Source organism: Dipodomys spectabilis, unplaced genomic scaffold (assembly GCF_019054845.1).
Source record: "Dipodomys spectabilis isolate Male_0828 unplaced genomic scaffold, ASM1905484v1 ptg000004l, whole genome shotgun sequence".
NCBI lineage: Eukaryota > Metazoa > Chordata > Mammalia > Rodentia > Heteromyidae > Dipodomys > Dipodomys spectabilis.
This window is the reverse complement of record NW_024870681.1, coordinates 13,997,130-14,022,709: the sequence shown is the minus strand read 5'-3', so window position 1 is coordinate 14,022,709 and position 25,580 is coordinate 13,997,130. Positions and strand designations below refer to the sequence as shown.

The 25,580-nt window shown below is 45.3% G+C and overlaps 1 protein-coding gene across 2 annotated transcripts in view; it reads right to left on the bottom strand.

Moving 5' to 3' along the window:
- Positions 1-25,580, bottom strand: part of Dnah9 (dynein axonemal heavy chain 9) — a 339,142-nt gene that overhangs the window by 1,458 nt on the left and 312,104 nt on the right. For both annotated transcript variants that reach the window (XM_042693416.1, XM_042693426.1), the window contains 7 exons: positions 24,117-24,244; positions 20,901-21,128; positions 19,230-19,421; positions 17,989-18,180; positions 15,206-15,376; positions 8,801-8,983; positions 1,663-2,052 (listed from right to left, as the gene is read on the bottom strand). In XM_042693416.1, coding sequence (XP_042549350.1) covers positions 1,663-2,052; positions 8,801-8,983; positions 15,206-15,376; positions 17,989-18,180; positions 19,230-19,421; positions 20,901-21,128; positions 24,117-24,244 — 1,484 coding nt within the window. The remainder of the gene's footprint in view (positions 1-1,662; positions 2,053-8,800; positions 8,984-15,205; positions 15,377-17,988; positions 18,181-19,229; positions 19,422-20,900; positions 21,129-24,116; positions 24,245-25,580) is intronic.

The following is a 25,580-nucleotide window of genomic DNA, read 5'->3' as shown; positions in this document are numbered from 1 at the left end:
GATTAGCAGCTCCAATTATTATGGTTCAGTTGGTTCAATTCTGTTAGTTTTTATTCCTGTATTTTAGGGGCTCTTGTTGAGTACATGCATGCTTATAACTATTATGCATCTTGGTGGCTGGATTTTTTGATCATGGTAATACATTCTCTTGTTCTCTAAAATCCCTATCTATTCTACCTTTTCTTCAGTAATAGCTTATAAAATGAATTGTGATAACAGCATTGATCCTTTGCTATCTTTTTTTTTTTTTTTGGGTCCGGGCCTGAACTCTGGGCCTGGACACTGTCCCTCAGCTCTTCAGCTCAAGGCTAGCATTCTACTACTTGAGCCACAGCACCACTTCCGGCTTTTTTCTTTTTGCTTATGTGGTGCTGAGGAATCGAACCCAGGGCCTCAGGCATGCAAGGCAAGCGCTCTACCACTGGAGCCACCTTCCCAGCACCTCCTTTGCTATCTTTTGACTACTGTTTGGATGGCCTGTCTATCTTTTTCCATGTTTACTTTTAACCTATTTTTTTTTAATGTTCTTTGCATCAAAAGTGTCTCTTGTAGATGGTATATAGTTGGATCATGGTGGGCTTATTTTTTCTTTTTGTAAATCTGGATTTGAACTCATTCTACTACGAGTCATACCTCCAAGCACATTTTGCCTTTTGCCTGGCTGGCCTCAGATCGCACCAGATGCATAGCTGAGACTGCAGTCATGAGCCACTGTTCCTGGCTATACACATAAGATTTCTTAGAAGGGCGCTAGTTATTGGATTTAAGAGTCCATGCTCATTTTACCTAATTACATTTGTCTGCAAAGGTCCTGTTTCTAAACAAAGTTGCATTCTGAGACTCTGGGAGGACGTACATCTCTAGATGCATATTTCCCTGGCCTCCTGGGATCTCCTAGAGTGTCTGACAGTTTTGCCTGATTAGTTTAGTATTATCTTCTAGGAAGAGTTTTGTATCACCCACCAAGTAGGCTACTTGACAAAGCACTCTTTCTAGCTCGTGTATGAGAAGCATAAACTTGCTCCAGAGTTATCCATCCTTGTCCATTTCATTACCTCAACCATCCATGCTTGTTTGACATTTCCTCTCTGTGCTAAATACCTTTTGTAATCTTATGGTAACTCAATTTTTTTTATTAGTCTTTAATGAGGAATCCTTTCAAAATGTCACTTTAAATGACACCTAGTGACTCTTGGCTGATGCAGAATGACAGAAAAGTCGGAAGGAATCCTGCCGACCTAGAGATCCCAAGGTGAGATGAGGGAGGTGTAATCATGGCTCAGGTCATACAACAGCAGGCCCAGCTGGCTCCAGTACCTCAAGTTCCAGCTGCTATGCAAGAGTCTTTCATAGACACCTGCTTGGGTGTCATGATGACTTCGTTCTCCCATTTTACAATGGAGTGAACAGATATGGAGAGAGAAAACTATCCCAAGGTTAGAGTTGATAAATGGCAGTGAAGGGACACAGATCCAGTCAGTCCAGGTTTAACCTCTGCAAAGCCAGTGGTCTCTGTACCACCCAACTCCTGGCTGATAAAAATGGTCCCAAGGAAAGAAAGATACAGTAGCCTCCCTTTTGGCGGTCATACTTTATGGGATGCCGCGTGTGTGCATTTAGTCAGCTGCCCCAGGATGCCGCTTGGTGCATCCGAGGCCTTACCTGTGTGTCCCAGCGGGCACCCTCCATGAAGAGCCCGTGGATGTAGGCCCCTTCTCGAGGTGGGCTCCGGAACTCCTCCCTGCTCTTCTTTGTCACGTCACATTGCAGGGCCATCTGGTCCAGGGGCCATTCATTTTTGCGGGCCATGGACTGCATGATGGCGGTCAGGAAGGACTGGGGGTTGAAGAAACCTGTCAGCCACACTGTGGCGGGCATGGCAAAGTCACCTGTCCAAACCTCTAGCTCCTTGATGCGACTGAGGAGGTCCAGAAACCAGGCTGCCAGGCCTGCTGTGGAGGGGTAGGCTCGCCTGGCCCAGGACTCTGGCACCATGTCGAGATAGAGGGCATTCTGGAGGTTTTCCATGTCACTGGTCATGGTCAACTCCCCCTGAGGACAGAGAGAGGAGGGGAGAGAGTGAGGGGACCAGGAAGGCCCTGTGCACACCAGTCACACAGACCTGTGGCTTATGGCACCCAACCAGATGGAAAATGGTGCCAGTGGCTGGGTCTCCATGTATCTATCACACTTGCATTGCAAGCGCGCCTCCTGGAGGCTGGTCCTTTAGAATTCCCCCTGCGCCACCCACGTCAGGGGGGGCTCCCCTGTCTATAGATTGTCAGAGAGTACAATTGCTCCCCCCTGAGGACCTTAGCACGCCTTTGCTTCAAAAGTTTGCAATGGCGAGTTTACTACTGTGGTGAGTTGCTTTTGTTAACAATGCCACAAAATAGTCCATGCTTCTTATTGTCATTATTGTGAGATAGGGGTTTGCTATGTAGCCTAAGCTGCCTCCAACTGCCAGCCTTTCCGCTTCAACTTCCTGAATGCTGAGATTACAGGTGTGTGCCACCACACCCAACAGATAGTGCTGTTAGCTTTGCTTTTTTTCACAAATCAGTTTGCGATTTATTAAATTTGGATGCATCTACAGAAGTACATTGTGCCCAGGGAAGTTTACTGTCATGAGAGCTAACGGAACTAGAGGCCCCATCAGATTTGTCATATAACATAATCCAACAGGACTTGTAGGGTTTTAGACTGCTGTGGCACTAGAAAATGGGTGATGGAAGCATCCTACTTCTTGGGCTCCTTCCTTTCCTTTCCTTTCTCCTTTCCTTTCCTTTCTCCTTTCCTTTCCTTTCTCCCTTTCCATTTCCTTTCCCTTTCTCTTTTTGCCTAGGGCTTGAACTCAGGGCATAGGTGCTGTCCTTGAGCGTCATGTTCAAGATTAGTACTCTACCACTTAACCGGCAGCTGACTCTGCTTTGTGTGTGTGTGTGTGTGTGTGTGTGTGTGTGTGTGTGTGTGTGTGTGTGTGTGTGTGTGTGTGGTGTGTGTGTGTCTACTTGGAGATAAGAGACTTATAGCCTTTCCTGCCCAGGCTGGCTTTTAACTGTGATCCTCAGATCTCAGCCTCCTGAGTAGCTAGGATTACAGGTGTGAGTCACCAGCACCTAGCAGGCACCTGTTCTATTGAAATATTTTTGTGTGTGTGCTATTTTGAAGCTTGAATTCAAGGCCTAGGCACTGTGGCCTGTCACTTGAACCACAGCTCCATTTCTGACCTTTTGGTGGTTAATTGGAGATAAGAATCTCATGGACTTTCCTGCCCCAGCTGACTTTGAACCTTGATCCTCAGATCTCAGCCTCCTGAATACATAGGATTACAAGTGTGAGGCATGAGCACCTGGCCTTAAATTTTTTATTCATTAAGAAATTATCTCTATGTAGTTGTACCAAGGGGATTCGAGTAGACATGTCAGTTCATGAGAACATTGTGTCTAGATCATTATCAGACCCTCCATTATTCTCCCCCTAGTCACCTGTTCTGAGAACTGGGCCACAGTAGATGAGCACCGAGGTCGGATGGAGCTTGGGACACTGACAGCTGCTGTCCGTTAGTTTCTTTAGAGAAGCCTTTGTTTCTGGCCAGCTCCCCATGCTAAGCCAACAGCTTCCTCTCTGTTCCCAGATTTCAGTGAAGCTATTCACTTTTAAAAGAGTTTTGTTATAAAAAGCAATGTTGGGCTTAGGAAACGATTAAAGCAAGGACTCAGAGTTCAAATCCAAAGATGAGAGAGAGAGGGGTGGGGGAGAGAGAAAGGGAACCAGTGAAAATATATGTGGTATTGCCAGGTTCTGGTGGATCACAACTGTACTCCTGGCTATGCAGGAGGCCGAGAGATCTGGAGGACCAAGGTTTGAAGTTGGCTGAGGAAGCAGAGCCTATGAGATACCAGATTCAATTAACTAACAAAAAGATGGACTGGAGGAATGGTTTGAGTGGTGAGCATCAATAATGAGCAAGCAGGCTGAGCAAGAATGTGAGGTCCTGAGTTCAAACTCAGTGACACCTATATGTATAGGTGTATATGGCATAAATATGTGTGTGTGTGTGTGTGTGTGTGTGTGTGTGTGTGTATATATATATATATATATGGACACAGAAGACGGATGTTCTACCATTGATATGGCCATTATTTATATGTCCAGAGCCATAAAAAGTCCACTATCAAGAATGAAACCTGAGGGCTGGGAATGTGACTTAGTGGTAGAGTGCTTGCCTCACATGAATGAAGCCCTGGGTTTCAATTCTTTAGTACCACATACACAGAAAAGGCCAGGAGTGGCACGGTGGCTCATGTGGTAGAGTGCTAGCCTTGAGCAAAAGAAGCTCAAGGACAGTGCCCAGGCCCTGAGTTCAAGCCCCAGGACTGGAAAATAAAAGAGACTGAATCCTGGGGTGAGCTATGACTGTGACAATGGCTGTAGTGCTGGCCGCTCCTGCAGTGCCCGTACCCTGTTGGGAGAAGATGGGTAGCTACTGGGTAGGACCAGCCATGTGGAAACTGTGCCTTTGACTCAATTTTGCTGTGAACTTAAAGCTGCTTGACAAAAATGGAGGTTGGATGTGTGTTTTCTCCCTTTAATGCACTATTTAATGCTTTAACACCTTTCAGAAAGTTAAACTCATTTGAATAGCAGAAAGACATAAAATGTGCAATTTGGATTCTTTAAAATGTTCTCACATTTGCTTATAAGATGGTAATTTATTCTGGCCACGACCTTGTACTTTCTAATTGAAGGTACAAGTCATGGAAACTTAAAGCAGGTACTTGTTAGGGGTTTTTCTTTTGCTGTGTGTGTGTGGGGGGCAGTGGTAGGTGGGTGAAATAAGTTAAGAAAATAAGCAATCCCCCGCCTCTAGTGAGATCAAGTGTTTGCCTGACTTTGAGCAGAAGTTGAAAGGACTTCATCCTTCAGAAGAGGATCTGAGAAGAGACATGAGAAAACTCTGTCTCCCCCACCCCGCACCCCATCTCTAAGTGTGCCTGTGTCCCCTTCTGAGGAAGAGGACTATACACCTACAGACATCTGCCAGTGTATCTTGGAAGGGCTTCGAAAACAAAGCATCATGGGGCTTTGAACTCAAGGCCTAGATGTTATCCCTGGGGTTTTTTTTGGCTCAAGGATAGTGTTCTACTGCTTGAGCTACAGCACCATTTCCAGTTTCCTAGTGTTAATTGGAGATGAGTCTCATAGATTCCTGCCCTGGCTGGCTTTGGACCACCATCCTCAGATCTCAGCCTCCTGAGTAGCTAGGATTACAGGCGTGAGCCACCAGTACCTTGCAGCCCCCTCTTCCTCCTCCTCCTCCTCCTCCTCCTCCTCCTCTTTCTCCTCCTCCTCCTTCTCCTCTTGTTTCTCCTCCTGGTCCTCTTCTTCCTCCTCCTCCTTGTTTCTCCTCCTGCTCCTCTTCCTCCTCCTCCTCCTTTTTTATCTCCTCCTCCTCCTCCTCCTCCTTTTTCTTCTCTTCCTCCTTTTTCTTCTTCTTCTCCTCCTCCTCCTTTTTCTCCTCCTCTTCCTCCTCCTCTTCTTCCTCCTCCTTCTCTTCTTCCACTTTCTCCTCCTCATCCACCTCCTTCTTTTTCTCCTCCTCCTCCACCTCCTCCTTCTCTTCTTTCTCCTCTTTTCTCCTTCCCTCCCTCGTTTCTCTCCTCTTGTTCATCTTGCTCTGTAGCCCAGGCTAGCCTTAAATTCATCATTCTCCTGCCTCAGACCACCAAGTGTTGGGATTAAATGCATGCACTGCCATGCCCAAGAAACTTTTCTTTCTGCAGTGCTGGGGGTTTGAATGTAGACCTCACACTCTGTAGGCAAGTGCTGCATCACTGAACCATACACCTAGACCGTAGCCTAGCCACAATCAAATGTTTAGCCGGGCGCCGGTGGCTCACGCCTGTAATCCTAGCTACTCAGAAGGCTGAGATCTGAGGATCATGGTTCAAAGCCAGCCCGGGGAGGAAAGTCCGTGAGACTCTTATCTCCAATAAATCACTAGAAAACCAAAGTGGCGCTGTGGCTCAAGTGGTAGAGCACTTGCCTTGAGCTGAAGAGCGCAGGGACAGCACCCAAGCCCAGAGTTCAAGCCCCACGACCGACCAAAAAAAATGTTTAGTAGTTTGGAAGTAGAGCTATGGCTCAAGTGATAGAGCACTAGCCTTGAGCAAAAAGGCTCAAGGACAGTGCCCAGGCCCTGAGTTCATGACCGACAAAAACAAACAGTTCAAATGTTCAGAAGTCAGTTGTCATTAGTATGTATTATTTCAAGGCAAATCTAAAAAAGCATGGATTTTCATGCAGTAGCCCTCACAGGAAGAGAACTGTCTGGGTATGATGGTTTGAAAGTTATGGCTGATGGTCTTGTGAAAGCATCTTCAGGATGCTGGAGTGTTTGGCTTTTGAGAGTATGATTAGCATGAGTCAGTACCACTTTGCCATCAACTCTGGGATACTCAGAGCCTGTGACTCTATATCCTTAGGCCCAAGAGCCTGGATATCAGTGGTGAATGTCCCAAGGGAAAGCATCTCTGTGGGGACACACTTGTGGCCAGATGGCCTTTCCCAGGGACTCATACGTGTGCCTTGAGCTCCCGTGATCCTCAGGGCCTCAGGACTGTGCTTCTCCGCTGAGGAGTTTTGAATGGACATCTGTGATGGATTCGTGTGGATAAGGATTTCTCTATGACAATGCTCAGGGTCTTCACTCGATGACTTCAAAAGTGGGAACTTATAGATCAAATGCATGTGTGGGGCAGAACATTTGAGTCTACCCTGTTGGGGGGACATGACCTGCCTGTGTCCCGCTCTGCCAACCAGAAATAGTTGAGATGGTTCTAGAGAAAGAATGAATACCCCAAATTTCCTGGCTGTCCCCTGGCCCCTGCCAGGGAAGTGGATCAGCAGAGCTGCATGAGCCTTCAGGCCACCATCCCCACAGCAAGCTTGGAGCTGATGGTCCCCATTGCTCCACTTAACAGCCTCCACCCTCCAGCCTCCCCCTGTCCCTCACGGCAACCCTACCATCCTGGGACCCCTCTTGTCTCTACCCCTTCTGCTGGGTCCACTCCTGTTCTCACTTCTTGGCACGGATCTCCTCTCTTCCTTACACCTTGGTGTTTTCCCTCCCCTGAGTTCTGCTGCCTTCTCCTTGGGCCCTCCTCGTCAGCACTCCATCCTCCAGCCTTTCCTTCTGCCTGCCAGGCGCCTCTCAGCTGTGTGGCAGGAGCTGAGCTCATCCTAAGGCCCACGGGTTGCCAGTGGGTCTGATGACTGGGCTATCCTCCTGAGACCGGATTCCTGATGGCATGTTGAGTGGAGACCATTCTGTCTGTCCTTGGGGTCATGGAGGGAGCAGGAAGGAAATGATCTTGAGACATCTGGGTCATTGTTTGGAACAGTCACCTTCGGCTTACCTGAGGGAACCATCGCTCCACTCAAAGTAAAACACTTAGGGCAGGTTTTGTGACCCCTCCTTCCTCCTCACACATCCCCTGTTCCCTGTCTCTCCTTCCTTCAGGGCCTTCCCTGCAGTGCCAGTCCCGCAGCCTTCCAAACTCAGTCCCATCCGTCTGTCCTTTCTTCCCTATGTCTCTCCAGGTGGCACTGAGCAAATCTTTCCTTGCCTTTCACCCTGTTCTTGTGTTTGCTTCCCCCAGTGACTGTACAGGAAAGGAAGGCTCAGTCTCTTTGGTACCTTGGCAAATCTCAGCACTGCAATTTGCCCCCAAAGCTCATCGATCATCATTGGGTAGACCAGGCTGAGAGGAGAGAAACACTACCACCCCCTCATCTGTGCCCAGGCATCTTTGGTGATGGATGACATCAGACTGCAGTGAAAGCTCTGGGAAGAAAAAATGAGTGTAGGAATTGGAAGTTGAATGGGAAAATAGACTGTGTTAAATTCCATGGAGTCAATGAGCTAAGATTGCGGTGAGCCGACCCAAGGTAATTGCTGCTGTGTTCCTGCTTACCACAGCAATGGAGACACACCGTGGGACAGTAGAATTCTGGATTTCATTTGATTAGATGCTGGTCTGGAGTTTGGAAACATTACCAAATATGGTTAGTCTTCAGCATCTCATTCTTGTCTTTTCTTTTTCCCCTTCATTTATTTACATTGAGGAAGAAGAAATTGAAAATATAAGAAAACCCCACGGACCTAGCTTTCGCAGGGTGTTACGTAGTTTGTAGGTCTGTCTGCACATGGAAAATTCACAATTGTTTTTCCTGCACACACACACATACACACACAGAGCTATGGTTGTGTCACCCTCCAAACCACAGCATGGTACTATCTTTTTCTATACACAGACCTCCAGGGCTTTTCTGAGCTTTCATGTTGGCTCCTACTGGCTTCTCACTTCTTTCTGCCTGGATTATAATTCCCCTCTGTTCCTTTCCACTTTCCCTGCTTCTTTCCTTTCTCCTTCTCCTGTCCCTCTCCCTGCCCTCCCCTTTCCCATTCTCTCTCCCATGCTGTAGATAGAAACCCAGGTCTTATGTAAGCCAGGCTTGTGTTCTACCAGGGAGGTGGAGCAGGGGAATGCAATGTGAACTAGTACCAGTCCCGCTGCTCAGCTCTTCGAAGGCAGGCAAGGCATCTACCCACTGTCCTGGCTAACGATCATACCAGCTTCTGTGCTGGGCACCTTGTGCCATATCTCACAGGGAATATAGGAAATGTGGTTCTTATTCATCGCTAGGAGAAACGGTGGGTTTTTCTTTGCCCCAAAGAAATACCAGAGCATGTGCACTATCCTGATTCTTTTCTGATTACTTTCCGGTTGCTCACCTTCAGGCCCAGGCCCAGCTCTCTGAGTGAGCGCTGAATCTCTCTGGTGAGGATGTTCATCCGCTCGCACTCCTGGAAAGCGACAACAATGTAGGGGCTGCGTTCCTCCACTTTGGCCATCAGCTCTGACATGTTAAATTCATCTGTCACTCGATCCAGTATTTCCTCTAGAAGCACCTTGACCTGTCCTCACAGCAGAAAACACAGGGTTATGAGGGGTTCTATCCTCCCGCAGGGCTCCCTCCTCCAGCAGTGTGGCAGGTGCCAATCACCCATCCTCCTCCCCCCTCTCAGCCTTGGCCACACCCTTGACTGCTTGCTTAGGTCAACTAGATCAGGGTGCAAGACTGACCGCGGGGGAGTCTCTCCATCACTGGCAGTGCCCTGGGGCTTGTGTGGCCAGCTTGAAAAGATGAACACAGATGCCTTTTTAAGCATGGGGGTTGAAAAGTCCCGAGCCTGACCCAATTATCTGTTGAAGTCAAAGTATGAAGCCATAAGTAGATGCAGGCCTGGATGGCCTCAATGGGGTGTGTGAAGCTGAAGCAAGGAGCAGCAATGATGATTGTGTATGTGTGTGTGCATGTGTGTGTTGGTGTGGTAGTATATATACATACAGTGAGAATATGTGGGGAGTGCACACATGTACATATATGTATGCATACACACAGCTAGCCCTCCATGCCTGTACACTCTTCATCTTCAGATCCAATTAAACCATGCATTAGAAAACAAATACACAAGCCAGGCATCTGGTCGCTCATGCTTGTAATCCTAGCTACTCAGGAGACCGAGATCTGGAGGATTGGGATTGGAAGCCAGCTTGGGCAGAAAAAGTCTGTGAGATTCCATCCCCCAAATACCCAGCAAAACCTGGGCTGGAGGCATGGCTCAAGTGTGAGAGCAGCAGTTAAGCACGTACAAGGCCTGGAGTCCAAATCCCAGTATAACGACATAACGACATCTATATCATTAAACCGGGATTTTTTTGTTGTTGTTGTTTTTGGTGGTGGTGGTGGGGCTTGAACTCTGGGCCTGGGTGTTGTCCCAAGGCTAGTGCTCTACCACTTGAGCCACAGAGCCACTTCTATCATTAAACCAGTATGGACTTTTTTTTACCCCATTTCTGGAGTTCATTTTGATAAATATTATTTTGTATGATCAGATGGACATAACCATTTTTCCTTTGTGTTCCTCTCCTAAGAGCCTCCACCTTTGGTGTCACTGTGTATGAATGCCTAGAGACCTGTATAATTTATTATGTCCCGGTATTTTATTTATTTTATTGTTTTGCTAGTTCTGGGGCTTGAGCTTGGGGCCTGGATACTGCTCCTGAGCTGCTTTTGCTCAAGGCTAGCATTCTACCACTTGAGTCACAGGGCCATTTCTGGCTTTTTCTGTATATGTGGGTATGGAGGAATTGAACCCAGGGCTTCATGCATGCAAGGCAAGCACTCTACCACTAAACCACATTCTTAGCCCTGTGCCTATATTTTAGATCTAGCCTCTGGTGCCACATGTCTCTCTGAGATTGGCTTATGTCACTTAACATGATTTGTTCTAGGTTCATCCACTGGCATAGTTTGTCATTATTTTCTAAACAATGCAGTATAACAACTATTCATATAGCATTTGCATAGTCATATGGTGATGACTCAAAGTACACAAGGGGGCTTAGTGGTAGAGCATTTGCATAGCATGTCTGAGGTAACTGGGTTTGGTCCTCAGCATCACAATAAGCAAAGTCCACAAAGGGATATGCATGGGCTAGGTGCAAATACGATGGCATTTTACACAAGAAACCAGCATTGTAGACTTTGGTATCTGTGGGAGAGCCTAGGACCAAATTCCCACACATCCTGAGGGATCTCTCTCTGTCTCTCTGTCTCTCTCATATACACGCATATCCACATTCTGTTCAATTTTGTATGTCTAGGAGGTGATACTGTGGTTTCTATCCTTGAGTTCTGGAAGGGGCATAACGATTCATCATGTAATCCTTCTCTAGTACCCACAATTGCTTTTCCCACACAAAGTGTTAACTAATTAGACCAGGGGAATTAGAACCATCAGGGCCTCTCTTCTGGAAAATTGGAATCGAGATGCAGAGATCCTAGGTTATTCTGGGCCAACCACTTGGCCGCTGAGTCTGCCATTTTGGAGTAAATAAGTAAGCCCAGGAGGTCTGTCAACAAAGAAAAATGAAACAAATGCAGATGTCATAGGCCATATGGCCAGCAGACAAGGATGGAGGGGGAGGAGAGGAGTCTATAAGCAAATACCAGCCTTTCCAGGGGTCCTGAGAGGTGAGAGCCACATGCCTGAGATTATGCTTGGATTTTGTTTATACATCATCCTTTTTTCCTTTCTTCAAGTAACAGGTTCCTATCCCCTTAGGGAAATTGTTCTTCCCTATCTTTCTGGAGACTGTGACTTGTGGCAGCCTTTCCTGACCCAGTGAGCCCATCAGATTATCTTTTCAAGAGCAGGAAAGATTGAAACCTGGGATCCGAACATTTAATGAGGATAGAGATGCCTTGAAAGGCCTGTGTACTCTTCCTTCTTCCTGGGGCCCTAGGGTCATAGGGTCTTTGTCCTTTCTTCCATTGATTCTCTTTGATAGAGTATGTTAGTTCTGACCTGATTCAGTTAGATTGGTGTCTGTTGCTTACAACCATAGAGCCCTGACCAAGTGAATGCAGCTCTACCATGCATGGCTCATATAAGCCAAATAGGCCTCAATGTTTTCAATCTGTCAGTTTCCAAGTGTGTCTTTCTCTACTGACTTCTTCTTCCTCAACTCCCAAAGACCAAATCAAATGAACTGCTGAATGTGAGGGCAGCTGAAAGTTCTAAAGTCTATATAAATGGGAAGGATGATTAATATTCACCCTGCCTTGTATTGTTAACATATCATAATCCATTCTCCAGGAAAAAAGCTGATGTGAGTAAAAGAAGAAACCAAACTCCCATCACCCCATCACAAATGGGTCTCTGGTGCTGTCATAAGCAAAAACCGGAATGGAATTTTAATGGTACCTGAAAGTGCCGGGTGGAAGACAAATGGCTAAATTGATATCCTATGTCTGTCTCTGGGGTGGAATGTGAAGAAACAGCCCTCTATCAGCGAGCTGCCATTTCCACGTTAGTCACAAAGAGATGAAAAGATAGCCTCAAGGCAGGGTACCAAACTACACGAAATGGAGGAGGCGGGGAGGGGGTGTGTGTGTGATGCAGAGTTCCACCTGGTCTCTCACCAGGCCGAGGCGGGTTTGGAGCTCTGAGCAGGGAGAAGATGGATGGGGAATGAGTGAGTCACATGCATACAATGGATGCTGTTTTGCTCAGAAAACCCAGGCGCCCTTCGGGTGGGAAGGGCAGGCTCCTTGGGACATGACCTACTTGACTTATATAAGCAACACTTCTGCTCTTTTTTTTTTTTGAATAGTAACATATATTTACCAGAAAAAAATCTAGACATTGCAGATAGAAAGGATTGTAGCAGCAAACCCCTCCAATAGCTGGGCATTGGTGGCTGGTGCCTGTAATCCTAATTACTCAGGAGGCTTAGACTTGAGGGTTGTGGCTCAAAGCTAGCCTGGGCAGGAAAAGTCTGGGAGACTCTAATCTCCAATTAGCCACCAAAAAGCTGGAAGTGGGGCTGTGGCTCAAGTAGTAAGAGTGCCAGCCATGAGGGGGAAAAGTGAAGTGAAAGCACGCAGGCTCTGAGTTCAAGTCCCAGTACTGGTACCAAAAAAAAATAAAAGCATAAAACAAAGCAATCCTCTTGTAATCTTTACTCTTCCCTCAATAGGGGGAAACCAGTGTCAAACTGTTAATTTTTAAATTTATATTGCTAATTCTCTGAGTCATCATCTATTCATTCATCTGATATGTCTACTTCTGCCTTTTCTCTCACACTGGTAAAACCATACGATGGTAAAACCAAAAAGCAAGCTTTTTGGCTTGCTTTTTCTATCTCATAATAATATATTATACCTTAAAAATTCTTTTTGGTAGGGGCTGGAAGGTGGCTCAGTGGTGGAATGCTTGCCTTGCATGCATGAGGCCCTGGGTTCGATTCCTCAGCGCCACATAAGCAGAAAAGCTGGAAGTGGCACTGTGGCTCAAGTGGTAGAGCGCTAGCCTTGAGCTGAAGAGCTGAGGGACAGCGCCCAGGACCAGAGTTCAGGCCCAATGACCCACAAAATAGTTCTTTTGGGTAGTGTTAGTGATTGAACCCAGGGCCTCATGCTCACTAAGCAAGTGCTCTACTATAGAGCTATATCCTCAGCCCTATAAATCTTGAACTGATTCCCTTGTTACTGCATAGGATTTGGCCTGACTCTGCTTAAGAGTATTAGTTCACTGTTTTGACACCCATCATTTATTTTCACTTCTGTTGATATTCAGTCTGTTTACCATTTCTACTGCTATCAGTCATTTTCCAATAAGTTATATGCAGATATCCTAAAAATTGTGCACTTTTGAGTATTTCTGCTGACTGATTCCATTTCCAAAACTGATTTTTAGCAATCAGTTATGTAGGAATTTTTTTGTAGCTATCGTCAAATTGTTCTATAAATTAAACTTTTATCAGTCAAAGTGAGAGTGTCTACTTTCTTATGTGGATAGTAACATATCTTTAAATCCTTGCCATCACCTGGGTAATGGAGTTTTATTTAGCTTTCTTAAGGTCTGAATGGCACTGAGAATATTTTCACTAGTTTTTACTGGCCATTTGTATTTATTATGTGAATTTCCATAGTGTTCATCTTTTCCTTCCTTCTCTTAGCTTCTTTTTTTTCATTCAGAAGAACTCTGTATTTTAATCAGATCTGCCCACTGCCCAGTATGTATGCAGCAAAATGATTTGATTTTGACTTTGTTGGTGGCAGTTTTTTTCTTTGCAGACATTTTTAAAGCCATCAATTTGCCTATCTTTTCCTATATAGATTTTCATTTTTTTTAAAGTTTAAAAATGCTTTCCTCCTTTGTCAGATCATAAAAGCATTTGCCCTAGCTGTCTTCCAAGCTTTTGAGTTGTATGGTTGTGTGTGTGTGTTACATTTAAATATTTGAGCTTTCTGAAATAGACTCTGGAAAAGGAACAAGGAACCCTGCTTTACTTTTCTCCAAAGGTCTAGTTGGTCTGTTCAGCACCAAAGAAATCCAGTAGCGAAGGGACTTAAATGGGAACAGACTGCTTCCTCGCTTCGTCATTTGGGAAGGGAGCAGGCTTGTACCTAGGGGGCTCCAGTGCCCTCTCCACACTCATATGCAGACACCCCAGTTCCCAGTAGCTCAGAAGATGAGTATGTTTGGAAGCACGGAGGGCCTTTGAAGAGGAGATAAAATTAAAATAAGGCTGTAACTATAAGCCCTTATTCTGTCCCACTGCTGTCCTGTCAGAACGGAAAATTTCATTGTGAGCCTTGAGTTTAAACTCCAATAGCACCATTGCCAAAAAGTAAATAAATTGCTAGTTCCAAATCCTGAGGTTACAGGCAGATGAAGGCTTTTTTGTTTGTTTGTTTTTGCCAGTCCTGGGGCTTGAACTCAGGGCCTGCGCACTGTCCCTGAGCTTCTTTTGCTCAAGGCTAGCACTTTACCACTTGAGCCACAGTGCCACTTCTGGCTTTTTCTTTGTATGTGGCACTGAGGAATTGAACCCAGGGCTTTATGCATGCTAGGCAAGCACTGTACCACTAAGCCACATTCCCAGCCCCCCAAGTTTTTTTTTTTTCTTCCTATGTTCAGGAGCGTTTTTCTTTCCTGCTGATTTGGTTCTTCCCTTTATTTTCAACTTGCATCTTAGAAATGGAAGGGCGGAACAGGCTGGGCGGAACAGCTTCCTGGTGCCAGCCCACACACATCGCAACCACCAGATCACCAATTCCTTGGTGCAGATCTCAGAATCAGAATCCTCTGGTGTCCATCCCTTCCCTCCCTTCCTTCCTCCCTCCCAGCACTGAAGATTGAACAAGCACTCTACCGCAGAGCTGTACCCTCTGAGGCAGAACTTCAAGCCCACTAGCTCCTTCTCAGGCATGTTAAAACCTGAGAACTCCTGGTATAATTAGGTCATTCTAAGAGTTAGACTACCTCTTCTGGTTTTCTTAAACTCAGTTCCCTATAGCCTAAAAGTCTGACAACCACTCAAACCTTTGAAGCTTTACAAATATAAACCTAATCATGTAAACCTAACAGGATCTTGGAGTTCTACAGGGTGGGGGACTTACCTCCCTTGGAGTTTTAATGAATGTATCTTTTAGGAAAAAAAAATCATGGAGATAGTTCACTTTGACATCTCACCACACCCTCCACTCAAGGACTTGGGCACAAGGCCTAGAGGCATCCTCATGCCCATGGGTCCCTCTAATGACCCTCCCCACCAGGGCATACCTTTTCCTCTCTTGTAGCGCCGGCTCCATCCCCAGCCTGGCTGTCCCCAGGCTGCAGCTCCAGCACAGTGCGGAAGAGCTTTGCTGAGCTCTGGGTCAGGAAGCGGATTTCTGCATTTGGGTGGAGGCCATAGAGGTAGGGCGACTCAGGGGGCAGCTCTGCATCGATGTACTGAAATCAAGGGCAGACTCACTTAGAAAGCCACCAAAGATGTGTCTCCGCGGCACCCCTCCAGGGGAGACTTCTTACCAACTCCCCCCCCTAGATTTCTCAAAGTCTGAGAAATATGAATCCCTTTCCTTGTAGTGTGTGTGTGTGTGTGTGTGTGTGTGTGTGTGTGTGTGTGTGTGTGTGGGTGTGTGTGTGTGGGTGGGTGTTGGGAAAAGGGGAGGTACTGGGGATTGAACTCAGCGCTTTATTCTTGTGCTTGGCTTTTTCGCTTGAGGCTGGCTCTCTACCACCCGAGCCACACTTCCACTTCTAGCTTGGAATTGCTATCCCCAGATCTCAGTCTTCTGATTAGCTATGATTACAGGTGAGAACCATCAGCCCCTGGCCTTCCCTGGCATTTTTCACTTAAGCCCTTGCAGGAACCCAGCCTTTTCAATTCTTTTCTCTTCTCTCTGTTTATCTAAACCAGGGATGACACATTCAAACCCATTAATGGGATTGTGCACACAAAGTGAATGTGTATGGATTGGGCGGGGGAAGGAGATTAACTTGGCTGTAGATAGAAGGGTTCATACATCTGGGAAAAGGCATTGGAGTTCAAAAAGTTTAAAATAGCATGCCACCAAATAGCACATCTCCACAGTCAGTTCTTGTGGCCAGGGTCTGTCCTGCCTGAAAATTCCTGCCCAGGTTACTTTCTTCTCATGTGCTTTTTATAATGGTGAGAAAGTTAGGTTCCTGCCAGGACTTTGATGATTGCTTGCTGTTGATAACGTCTAGTCTAAGTAAATGGTTGCATTCCTTAAAGGCATACTTGCACATTTATCTTTCCACTCACTCTAGCACTCAGCACACTTCTGGTCCGAGGAAGATGACCTGTCACCATCTATTAACTTACAGATTAAAAGGAAGAACTGAAAGGAGTCATTTGGAAATGCACAAGCCATGCTACTGTTGGGTCAGAAAACCAGACCTACTTTATTAAGGATGATGTTTTTTGGACTGCCCATCGCTTCTTGTTGAGTTATTGCATGGACACTAGAGGGCACACGTGCACTACTTTCTGAGGTGGATGTAAAGACTAAAGATTTGGTTAAGAAAAAATTCTTGAAGTGATATTGTTCAAAAAGAAACACATTGGGCTGGGAATGTGGCTGAGTGGTACATCATGCACAAAGCCCTGGGTTCATATTCCTTAGTACCACATAAACAGAAAAAAGCCAGAAGTGGTGCTGTGGCTCAAGTGATAGAGTGCTAGCCTTGAACACAGAGAGGCTCAGGGACAGTGCCCTGGCCCTGAGTTCAAGCCCCAGGACTGGCAATAAATAAGTAAATAAAATAAAAATAAAAAAAGAAAAAAATGTACTCGTTACCTGACTTGTTTAACTGTAACCCCTTTGTACATCACCTTTATGATAATTTTTTTCTTTAAAAATTCAAAGTTGGGGCTGGGAAGGTGGCTCAGTGGTAGAGTGTTTGCCTTGCATGCATGAGGCCCTGGGTTCAATTCCTCAACACTACATAAGCAGAAAAAAAAGCTGGAAGTGGTGCTCTGGCTCAAGTGGTAGAGTGCTAGCCTTGAGTTGAAGAGCTGAGGGACAGTGCCCAGGCCCAGAGTTCAGGGCCCACAACTGACCAAAAAAAAAAAGGCATTGTGAAATCCCCCCAAAACAAATAAAAAATGAAAACAACAAAAAGTTAAATGTCAAAATTTTTTTTCCTGTTTGTGTAACTGGTGTTAGTGCTTTAATTTTTTTTAAAATTACCTATTTTATTATTGCTAAGTAGTTGTACAAAAGGGTTACAATTTAACATGTCAATTTATGAGTATAACATTAAATTTCTTCTCATAGGCATGGGTTTCCTGGATCAAATGTCTTTCATGACTAATCACAAATTTAAAAAAGTAAAAAGCTTATAGTTAGCATTTCTACAACTACTATCTCCCTTAAATTTGGTATAAAGTTTGGTAAATGTTAGTTCAAATTTTTAAGGTATGTTCCAAAGTTAAAAAAGTTTTGTTTTCAAGGAAACCATCTCTCAGTATATTTTCCAAGGCAGATTACATGTTCAAAGTTGAATGTTTTAAAAATAGCTTTAGTAATAGAATGTGAAAAATTAAGAGTAGGAAAGGTTTCATGAGAATGTGTCCAAAGCAATCAATGGGAACCAGGAGGGTTACAGAATATAGGAACTAAGAGAAATTTCATCACTGGATGCTCTCTGAAGATATTTAGGACTGCTGAAAAACTACCCATGCTCTGTACATTTTTACCTGAAATTTGGCCCTATTTAATAGTGGCTTTGTAAATGAGCTGAATTAAAAACAAGCAAAAACTGTCCTAAGTATTAACTGTAGAACAGAACATAAAACCAGAATGATCGAATCAAATATCAGGAACAAGAAGATCTCTAAAGGCTCAACTTTATTAATGAGTTGAACAAAGTCAGCTCAAGGCAGAGAACAAAAGTTGCTATCAGCCTGGTTCCTTGGGCCATTCTTCCATGGCTCTTGCCTGATGCCCACAGCCTGGGCCACAGCATGTGCACAATGGGGGCTGTGTGTAGGAGGAGTCACAGGGGCCCTCTGTGAGCCCAGAGCAAAGCCTCACCTGATGATAACCACTGTAGTCCATGTTGCCCGGGAGTGGAAAGCCAGGGGCCAGGGCGAGCTCTCCTTCTAACATCTCCGGCTTGATGAATTCCTGCAGATAGGTTCTGCAGAGTCTTCTGTCCCAGTCATCCGTGATATGGCCTCCATACATAATCTCGCCGAACAAGTAGCGCAAGTCATCGAAGGGTACCTGGGAGACAGGGGCAAGGAAGAGGGAAAAGCAAATCTCCTGCCCGGGCCACAAGATATGATGTAGCTGAAGATGAAAAGCAATGTCTTACTTGTCTTCACACTCCTAGTGTCCAGCAGCATGAGGTGTATTTGGGGAGCTGATTACTTGCGGAATTACATCCAAGGGTGAGGAGAGGGGCAAGATGGCAGCCTCCTCTCTTTCATCGTTACTGACTGTGACAATCAAGTCAGACTCTTTCTGGAACTGATACATGTCAAATGTGAGGGCAGCGAGGACCTTGGTTTTTTCCTAAACGTCTGCCCTTCATAACAGGGTCAATTAACTGTCCCATTACAAGTTCAGAATCAGTGAAATGCAGCTTACGTGATCACCGGGGCGAACGTTAGGATGGGAAGCCAAACAACTGAAAGGTTGATATTATGGGGTGGGGTAGGTCTCCCCAGAACTCACAGGTGGGAGGATTTCTCAGGGATCTGAGGCTGATTTGTTTTCCCTATCAGGAAATGTCAGGGGTCCTGCTGGTGCTGGCTTTGGCTCATGACGGAACAGATCCTTTACTGGAGGAGGGAGCATTGCTGGTTAGCACATGTTTTTCTCTGAGATGAAGTTGTCCCAACAGAAGAGGAAGATTTTGTTTTTCTTTAATGTGTGGAAAATCAGCTTGTTACTATATGAGAAGCTACATGCTTTTGGATACATTCAGAATCCTTGGCTAGTGAAAGTGGGAACTGAGATCAGCCACATGTGGTGGGGGGGGGTCTCTTCCTGCCAACTCTGCCCCTCTCAATGCTGTGCATTCATGCAGGTTGTCTGGGTGCCTGGGGGGAGGGGTGTCTTCTCCTAGATTGTCTCCATGGTCACTGTCTGGCCTGGCCTCTGACCTCACTGTAGAACTTCTAAGCACAGGGTTGGTCCTGTGGTTGGCACTCACCCTACTTGAGTAGTATAGACCTTTGCCAAAGCACACTCTCCCATGTGGGAATACAACACTGGCCTGTGGGGGTGGCCTCTTGACCTGTCCCAGAACCTGAACTACTTCCTTTTACCTTTGTGTTGGCCTCCAGGAAGTTGTAGAGCACGTTCACAGAGATGGTGAGGTCCCCAGTGTTAAAGGGGTAGGACCGATTCCATCCCTGGGGACCAAACTTGCGTCTTTCTGCCACCACAGCGTGAAAGTAACAGAGAGCGAAGAGGATGCTCTTGAACTCTGTCTCCCGGGAACACATCTCCAGTGTGTCCTGAAAGGAAAGCATCACTTGCAGTGTTGACAGGAAGCTTCCCCTCCCAGGGGAAGGCTAGGGAGGGCCCACCATCACGCTGGATACAGCTGCCAAATGTTCTTGCTGTTCAGGGTCAGATGCCTGTGGGCAGCACCGAAGCTAAGTGAGGGTCAGAGCTTCAGACAGACTTGCAGAGGGGTTGTGTTTTTGTATAGCATTTGAGTTACTGATTAGATTCAGCTAACAAGGGTTTAGTTTACTGTTCAAGTCTGTGCACATGGATGAATTCGTCGGGTTTCCTAGCACCACTGATGTCCATTTCCAACATAGTACCCAGTGAGTACCACTGCTGCAGGTATTCACCGTTTGTCCCTCCATTTCTTTCTTTCTTTTTTTTTTTTTTTTTTTTGGGAGGGGGTCCAGTGGTGGGGCCTGAACTCTGGGCCTGGGCGCTGTCCCTACACTCTTCAGCTCAAGGCTAGCGTTCTAACACTTGAGCCACAGCACCACTTCCAGTGTTCTAGTGGTTTATTGGAGATAAAAAATCTCATGGACTTTCCTGCCCAGGCTGGCTTTGAACCGTGATCCTCAGATCTTAGCCTCCTGAGTAGCTAGGATTACAGGCGTGAGCTACTGGCACCTAGCTTGTTTTTTTTGAGATGGGATCTCAGTAATTGTTATTATTATAACAATTTGAACCATGAACTTCTCATATGTCACCATGTTCAACCCCTTCCGAGATGCCCTGGTCCACAATGTCCTCAAACTTGATCATGTTGAGTACTAACAGAAAGGCTTTTTAAAGATTTTTGGAGCAACGCCCTATCCTTGTTCAGTAGGCCTGGGACAAGGCCTAAGAATTCACATTTCTAACAAGTTCCCAGGTAATCCTGATGCTGCTGGTCTACAGAGCACACTCTAAGTCACACGAGTGGTTATACTCCAAGTTCTGATACTCACCACCTGTCCCTTGATCATTAGAACTCTGTGTGTGTGTGTGGAGGGGGGTGGGTTTGAACTCAGGGCTTCAGATTTGGAAGGCAAAGGGTGTATGACTTGAACAACCCCACCGCCAGCTCTCATTTGAACTCTTGAGACTCAAGGTACATGCAGGTGGCTGGTGATATGGTATGAATGAGTGCATCATCTCCCTGTGTGGACCTAGCATGCTTAGCAAATCCTATGGATTAGCTTTATAGCAGCATGGCCTTCCACCTTGGAATATAGTTAATAGTGGACTTGCAGAAAGACTCACACTTCTTGCAGGAGAAAGTCTCCTCGACTCCTCCTGGTTTATCTGACAACTGAGTAGCACGGGTTGGGCACTGGGTGGAGGTCAATTATGCAGTGATTTCTCCCATACTGGTACATCTTCACAGCCTGGCAGGCACCCCTTCCTGTTCCTAGGTACATGCTCTTCTTTCTCTTCACCCCCTCCCAGTTTCCAGTAAGCTCTTTACGAGGTGGATTCTCCCTTCCCTCCCTCCCAGGCAGTACCTGAGTGAAGTTGTCCAGGGCCTTGTGCAGATTGGCATGCATGCCTGTGGGAGGCTCATTTGTGATCTTAATAGAGTTTTCTAGGATGCCCTGGGGGATGATGTGGCCCTCCTGGGAGGGTGCAGGCTCTGCACTGATGAAGACTCTGAACTCTGGGTGGCTGTCCTGGCTGTGTTCCTCCAGCTTCCTCTCCAGGGTGCTGAGCCACTTGGCCACCAGGTGGATGTTCTGGTTAAAAAAAAAAAGAAAAAACTCCCTCAGTGCAGGCACCTGCTTAGCTTTGCCAGCACACACTGATCAGGAAGGCAGCTAAAGCAGAAAGCAGGCCTTCGTCTTCAAGTAAAGATTTAAATAAAAAAGACTGTAATAAAACACAGACAATAATGCAGTGTATATCCTACAGAAATAAGAAGAGAGAGGGGCAGGTTGGGAAGGGATGGGTGAGAATATATATACATATATATACCAATATATATGTACATTACATTTATAAACAGCTTTATTAAATGGCAGCTCTTTTATACAACTACTTAAAGATAATGAAAACATTTAAAAATTAAAAATAAACATAATGCAAAGTTTATCACCTCAGTCATCTTGAGATGTGTGATATTTGTTTATTTATTTACTTATTTGTTCATTCATTCAGCTAAGGATTGAACCCAGAGCCTCCATGCATGCTAGGCAAGTGCTTTACTACTGAGCCAGGCCCCAAGCCCTATGATGTACATTATTTTTTGGTCAGGCTTGAACTCAGGGCCTGGGCACTGTCCCTGAGCCTCTTGATGCTCAAAGTTAGCACTCTACTACTTGAGTCACAGCTTTACTTCTATTTTTTGAATGTTAATTGGAGATAAGAGTCTCATGGGGACTTTTCTGCCCTGGATAGCTGTGAATCATGAGCCTTATGTCTCAGCCTCCTGAGTGGCCAGGATGACAGACATGAGCTGCTGGTGCCTGGCTTATGATGTACATTTTTAAAGGCTTAAAAGCAATACATGCATTTAGATTGTTGCCTATCCCATTTTATTTTAAAAACAGTAGAAACATCTAAAATTACATCACAGAAAGAATCTGGGGGTGCTACATAGGGAGCATCCTTCTAATTGAGCCCTATGGTTTGATACTCCTAAGGTTTTTAAATGTAGTCTTTCCAAACTTGCTTGTACATGAGAATCCCCTGGAGTGCTTGCTAGTGCACAGATTGCTGTGCCCAGCCTGGGGCCTCTGATTGGGAAGCTCTGGAGAGGAGGTGGAGTGTCTGTGTTCTGAACGGGTTTCCAGACACTGCCACGCTGCGGGTACAGTCTCCACACGTAGAGTGCAATGGTGAGACCTTCTGATTCCATACTACCTGATGCCTGGATTATTTGAACTTGAGAATTAAAAGGCAATACATGTGTGGGTGCCGGTGGCTCACACCTGTAATCCTAGCTATTCAGAAGGCTGAGATCTGAGGATTGAAATTCAGAGCCATCCCAGGTAGAAAGCCAGTGAGAGACTCTTATCTCTAATTAACCATCAGAAGAGCCAGAAGTAGAGCTGTGGCTCAAGTGGTAGAGTACCATCCTTGGTCAAAAAACTCAGGGACAATGTCCAGGCTCTGAGTTCAAGCTCAAGGGCTGGAACACACACACACACACACACACACACACACACACACACACACACACACACACACACACACACACACACACACACACACACACAAGTACATCATTTGAGAGCCAGTTAAGAATGGCAGGATCTTAGCTCTGGGCCCCTATAATCACTGAATCAGCACATTCTATTGTGCTCCTTCTGTAAGTTGTATCTGTGCTAAAACTCTAAGGTAGTGATTTAAACTCTGAGCTACCTTTCCTGATTTGTCTCAGGAAACCGTGCTGTTTGTTGTCACAAAACTTGTCTTCATAAAACACATGAAGTTATTGAGTCTGGAAGACCCACAAAGGCTCCCTACTCAAGCTTCTCTGTCTGGTCTTTGAGCCGATCTCCTTCTCTTAAAGCTCATTCCTGCCTTTCTACCAAGACCTGTATTTATTTCTTGGCACAGCTTCACAGGATGCACTGCTCACATTAAGGATGACAGTCACCTGGCTTCATTGAGGTAGGTTTCATGATGATGGATAGATAAAAACTCCCCAGTCAGTGTTTGAGGAAGTAGGCTTGCTGAGCCTTAAACACAGAGATTGGCACTCAACACAGTTCTAAGAGCACAATAATTGGCTCTCTGAGTACTGTTTACTCTCCTCTAGAAAGAGAAATAACAATGAAGTTTGCCATTTCAGCATTGGCTGCAAATAATCAAAGGCAATGGATTCAAAAGGGCTTTGTATAGGGTAAGGAGCTATGTAAGAGTTAGTAGTGGGAGATAAGAGGGGAAATTTGTTAAGAGTACATTTTTAATCATGTTCTTGGAGCAGAACATCTAGGGGGCTACTTAGAAAGCCAGGGTTCTGGATAGCCAGCACTGCTGGCAGCCCTCACATGAGGGACTAATTCAGTTATGGCTGCAACAACTTCAACTAGTATGTGCCACTAGGCAGAGCAAGGCTATGGGAAAGGCTCTCTTGAGTTTGAGGATAGAAGCTACCTGAGTGCATTCCGGGATTGTTGAGGCTGCCCCGTTGGGTTTACGGACATGGATCTACCAAGGCTAGGGCCTGAGAAATCCACTCTAGAGTACAGCAAGGAAAGAGCCTGAGCCCTGGTCTCATCCTCAGGTCCTGGGAAGCCAGGTCCATGCTGAGTGCCTGGTTCCTGAAGGCGCTTCAGTGGAGGTCTCTTGGCAAATGCATCTGAGACACAGCACCTCCAGCAGGTGAAGCTAATAGACTCCTAGGTGTTGTTAAATTCTCATTGCTTCTGGAAATGGAGTCTGGGGAAAGAGCAGATCCCTCCCCAATAAATCACAGGAAATTCAAGGGCGAAGATGGAGAAGCGAGATGTAGCATGGCACCATCAAGAGATGAATGGTGGTCTTGGATAATGAGAGTTAGGATGGGATGGGAATGACTGACCTTTTTATTTATTCTTTCTTTAATTTCCTTATTGATAGTTTCACCCAGTAAGCTTTTGTTGAGGATGTGTATTTAAGACTGCTCAGTGATAAAAGGTAAATAAGAGACATCACTTGCCCTAAGGAAATTTGATAAAGGTCAAGTCATATTGAAAGTCATGCCATTAGAGCAATGGATGCTCCAATAGGAACCTTACCTGTAAAATAACCCAGTGACCTTTCTTTGAAGCTAGGTCCAGAGCAGCCTCGGCCACCACCTCCTGACCTTGTCCCAAAGACACATTGTGGAGGTTGCAATTGTTGAAGGTATATCCGAGTTTTCTTCCTAAAAGGAATACAAGGTTGTTATGATTATTCCTGGAGTCTCATCATCTGTGTTATACACTGTTCATAAGGAAATGTGTGACCTATGTTTACCCCTCAACACTTGGGACACCTGAACCCTACATCATACCCAAACCTCATACACAGTTTCCTGTCCTAAAGAAGCTACATCTTTCAGATTTTTCAATCACAGATAAAAGGAAACATTTATTCATAGTGCAATCACTTCAGATCAGTTAAAAAAAGTCAAAGATGGTTTGGCTGCCAATACTGTCCTACACAGCTCCCATTTGAAGACTGGATACTGTTCCCCTAACCGACAAAGTACTGGCATAAAAAGATCAATGAACAGGCCCATGAGCATGCTATCTTTTGGTTTGTTTGTACTCTGTATATTACATCTCTGGATCTTTTCAGGATCAGCCAGTCAGGGTAGGATTCAATCAGTTCTGTCTTCCAGAAACTTATACCCTTTCATTAAACTTCCTCCTTCACAATACACACAAAACTCTGTCTCATCATTTTCCATGACTTTGGATGGTAAAAAAAGGCAAGACCCAAGAATGGGCTGGGTTGCACAGGTATGTTTTATTGTATGTACCAGTGTGTGTGTGTGTGTGTGTGTGTGTGTGTGTGTGTGTGTGTGTGACAGAACCAAGGCTTGACCTCAAGACTTCTCACTCTCATTTGGTTTCTTACTTATGGCTGGAGTGCTACCACTTCAGCTGTGCCCCCAGTCCTACATTTTCCTAAATGGCGATATAGTTTTGAGGAGTTTTCTGCCCACGTTGGCTTTTAGCCTCTTGAGTAGGTAGGATTACAGATGTGAGACCTCACACACACACACACACACACACACACACACACACACACACACACACACACACACAATTTATGTATCTTGATAAGGATAGCTGGTATTGGAAACAGAGTAAAAGAATGACCACACAAACAAACTCTCTCAACCACACCATGGAAGCAAAGCTAATGCTCGTGAATTGTTCTCCAAGCCCAATGAAAACTTAACACAAAAAAATGACTTTAATACAGAAAACCAATTGTGATTATACATTATCTGCTAGTCCAATCCAATAAAGTTTAGAGAAATTATATATCCTCCATTAGATAAAAGGATCATAAAAATGTGTAATGCCATGAAGAAATCCTTGAGTGATTTTTCTAGTGAAGGTGAAATAGATGAGAGAAAAGACATTTTAAAAAGAGGGGGTAAAAACTCATTCAAAATGTTTACTTTCGGAGGAATTAAACTGAAGACATAACTGACACTTCTGTAAGAGAGGTTGTGAAAAAATATATTGGGCATTCTTTTACTACTC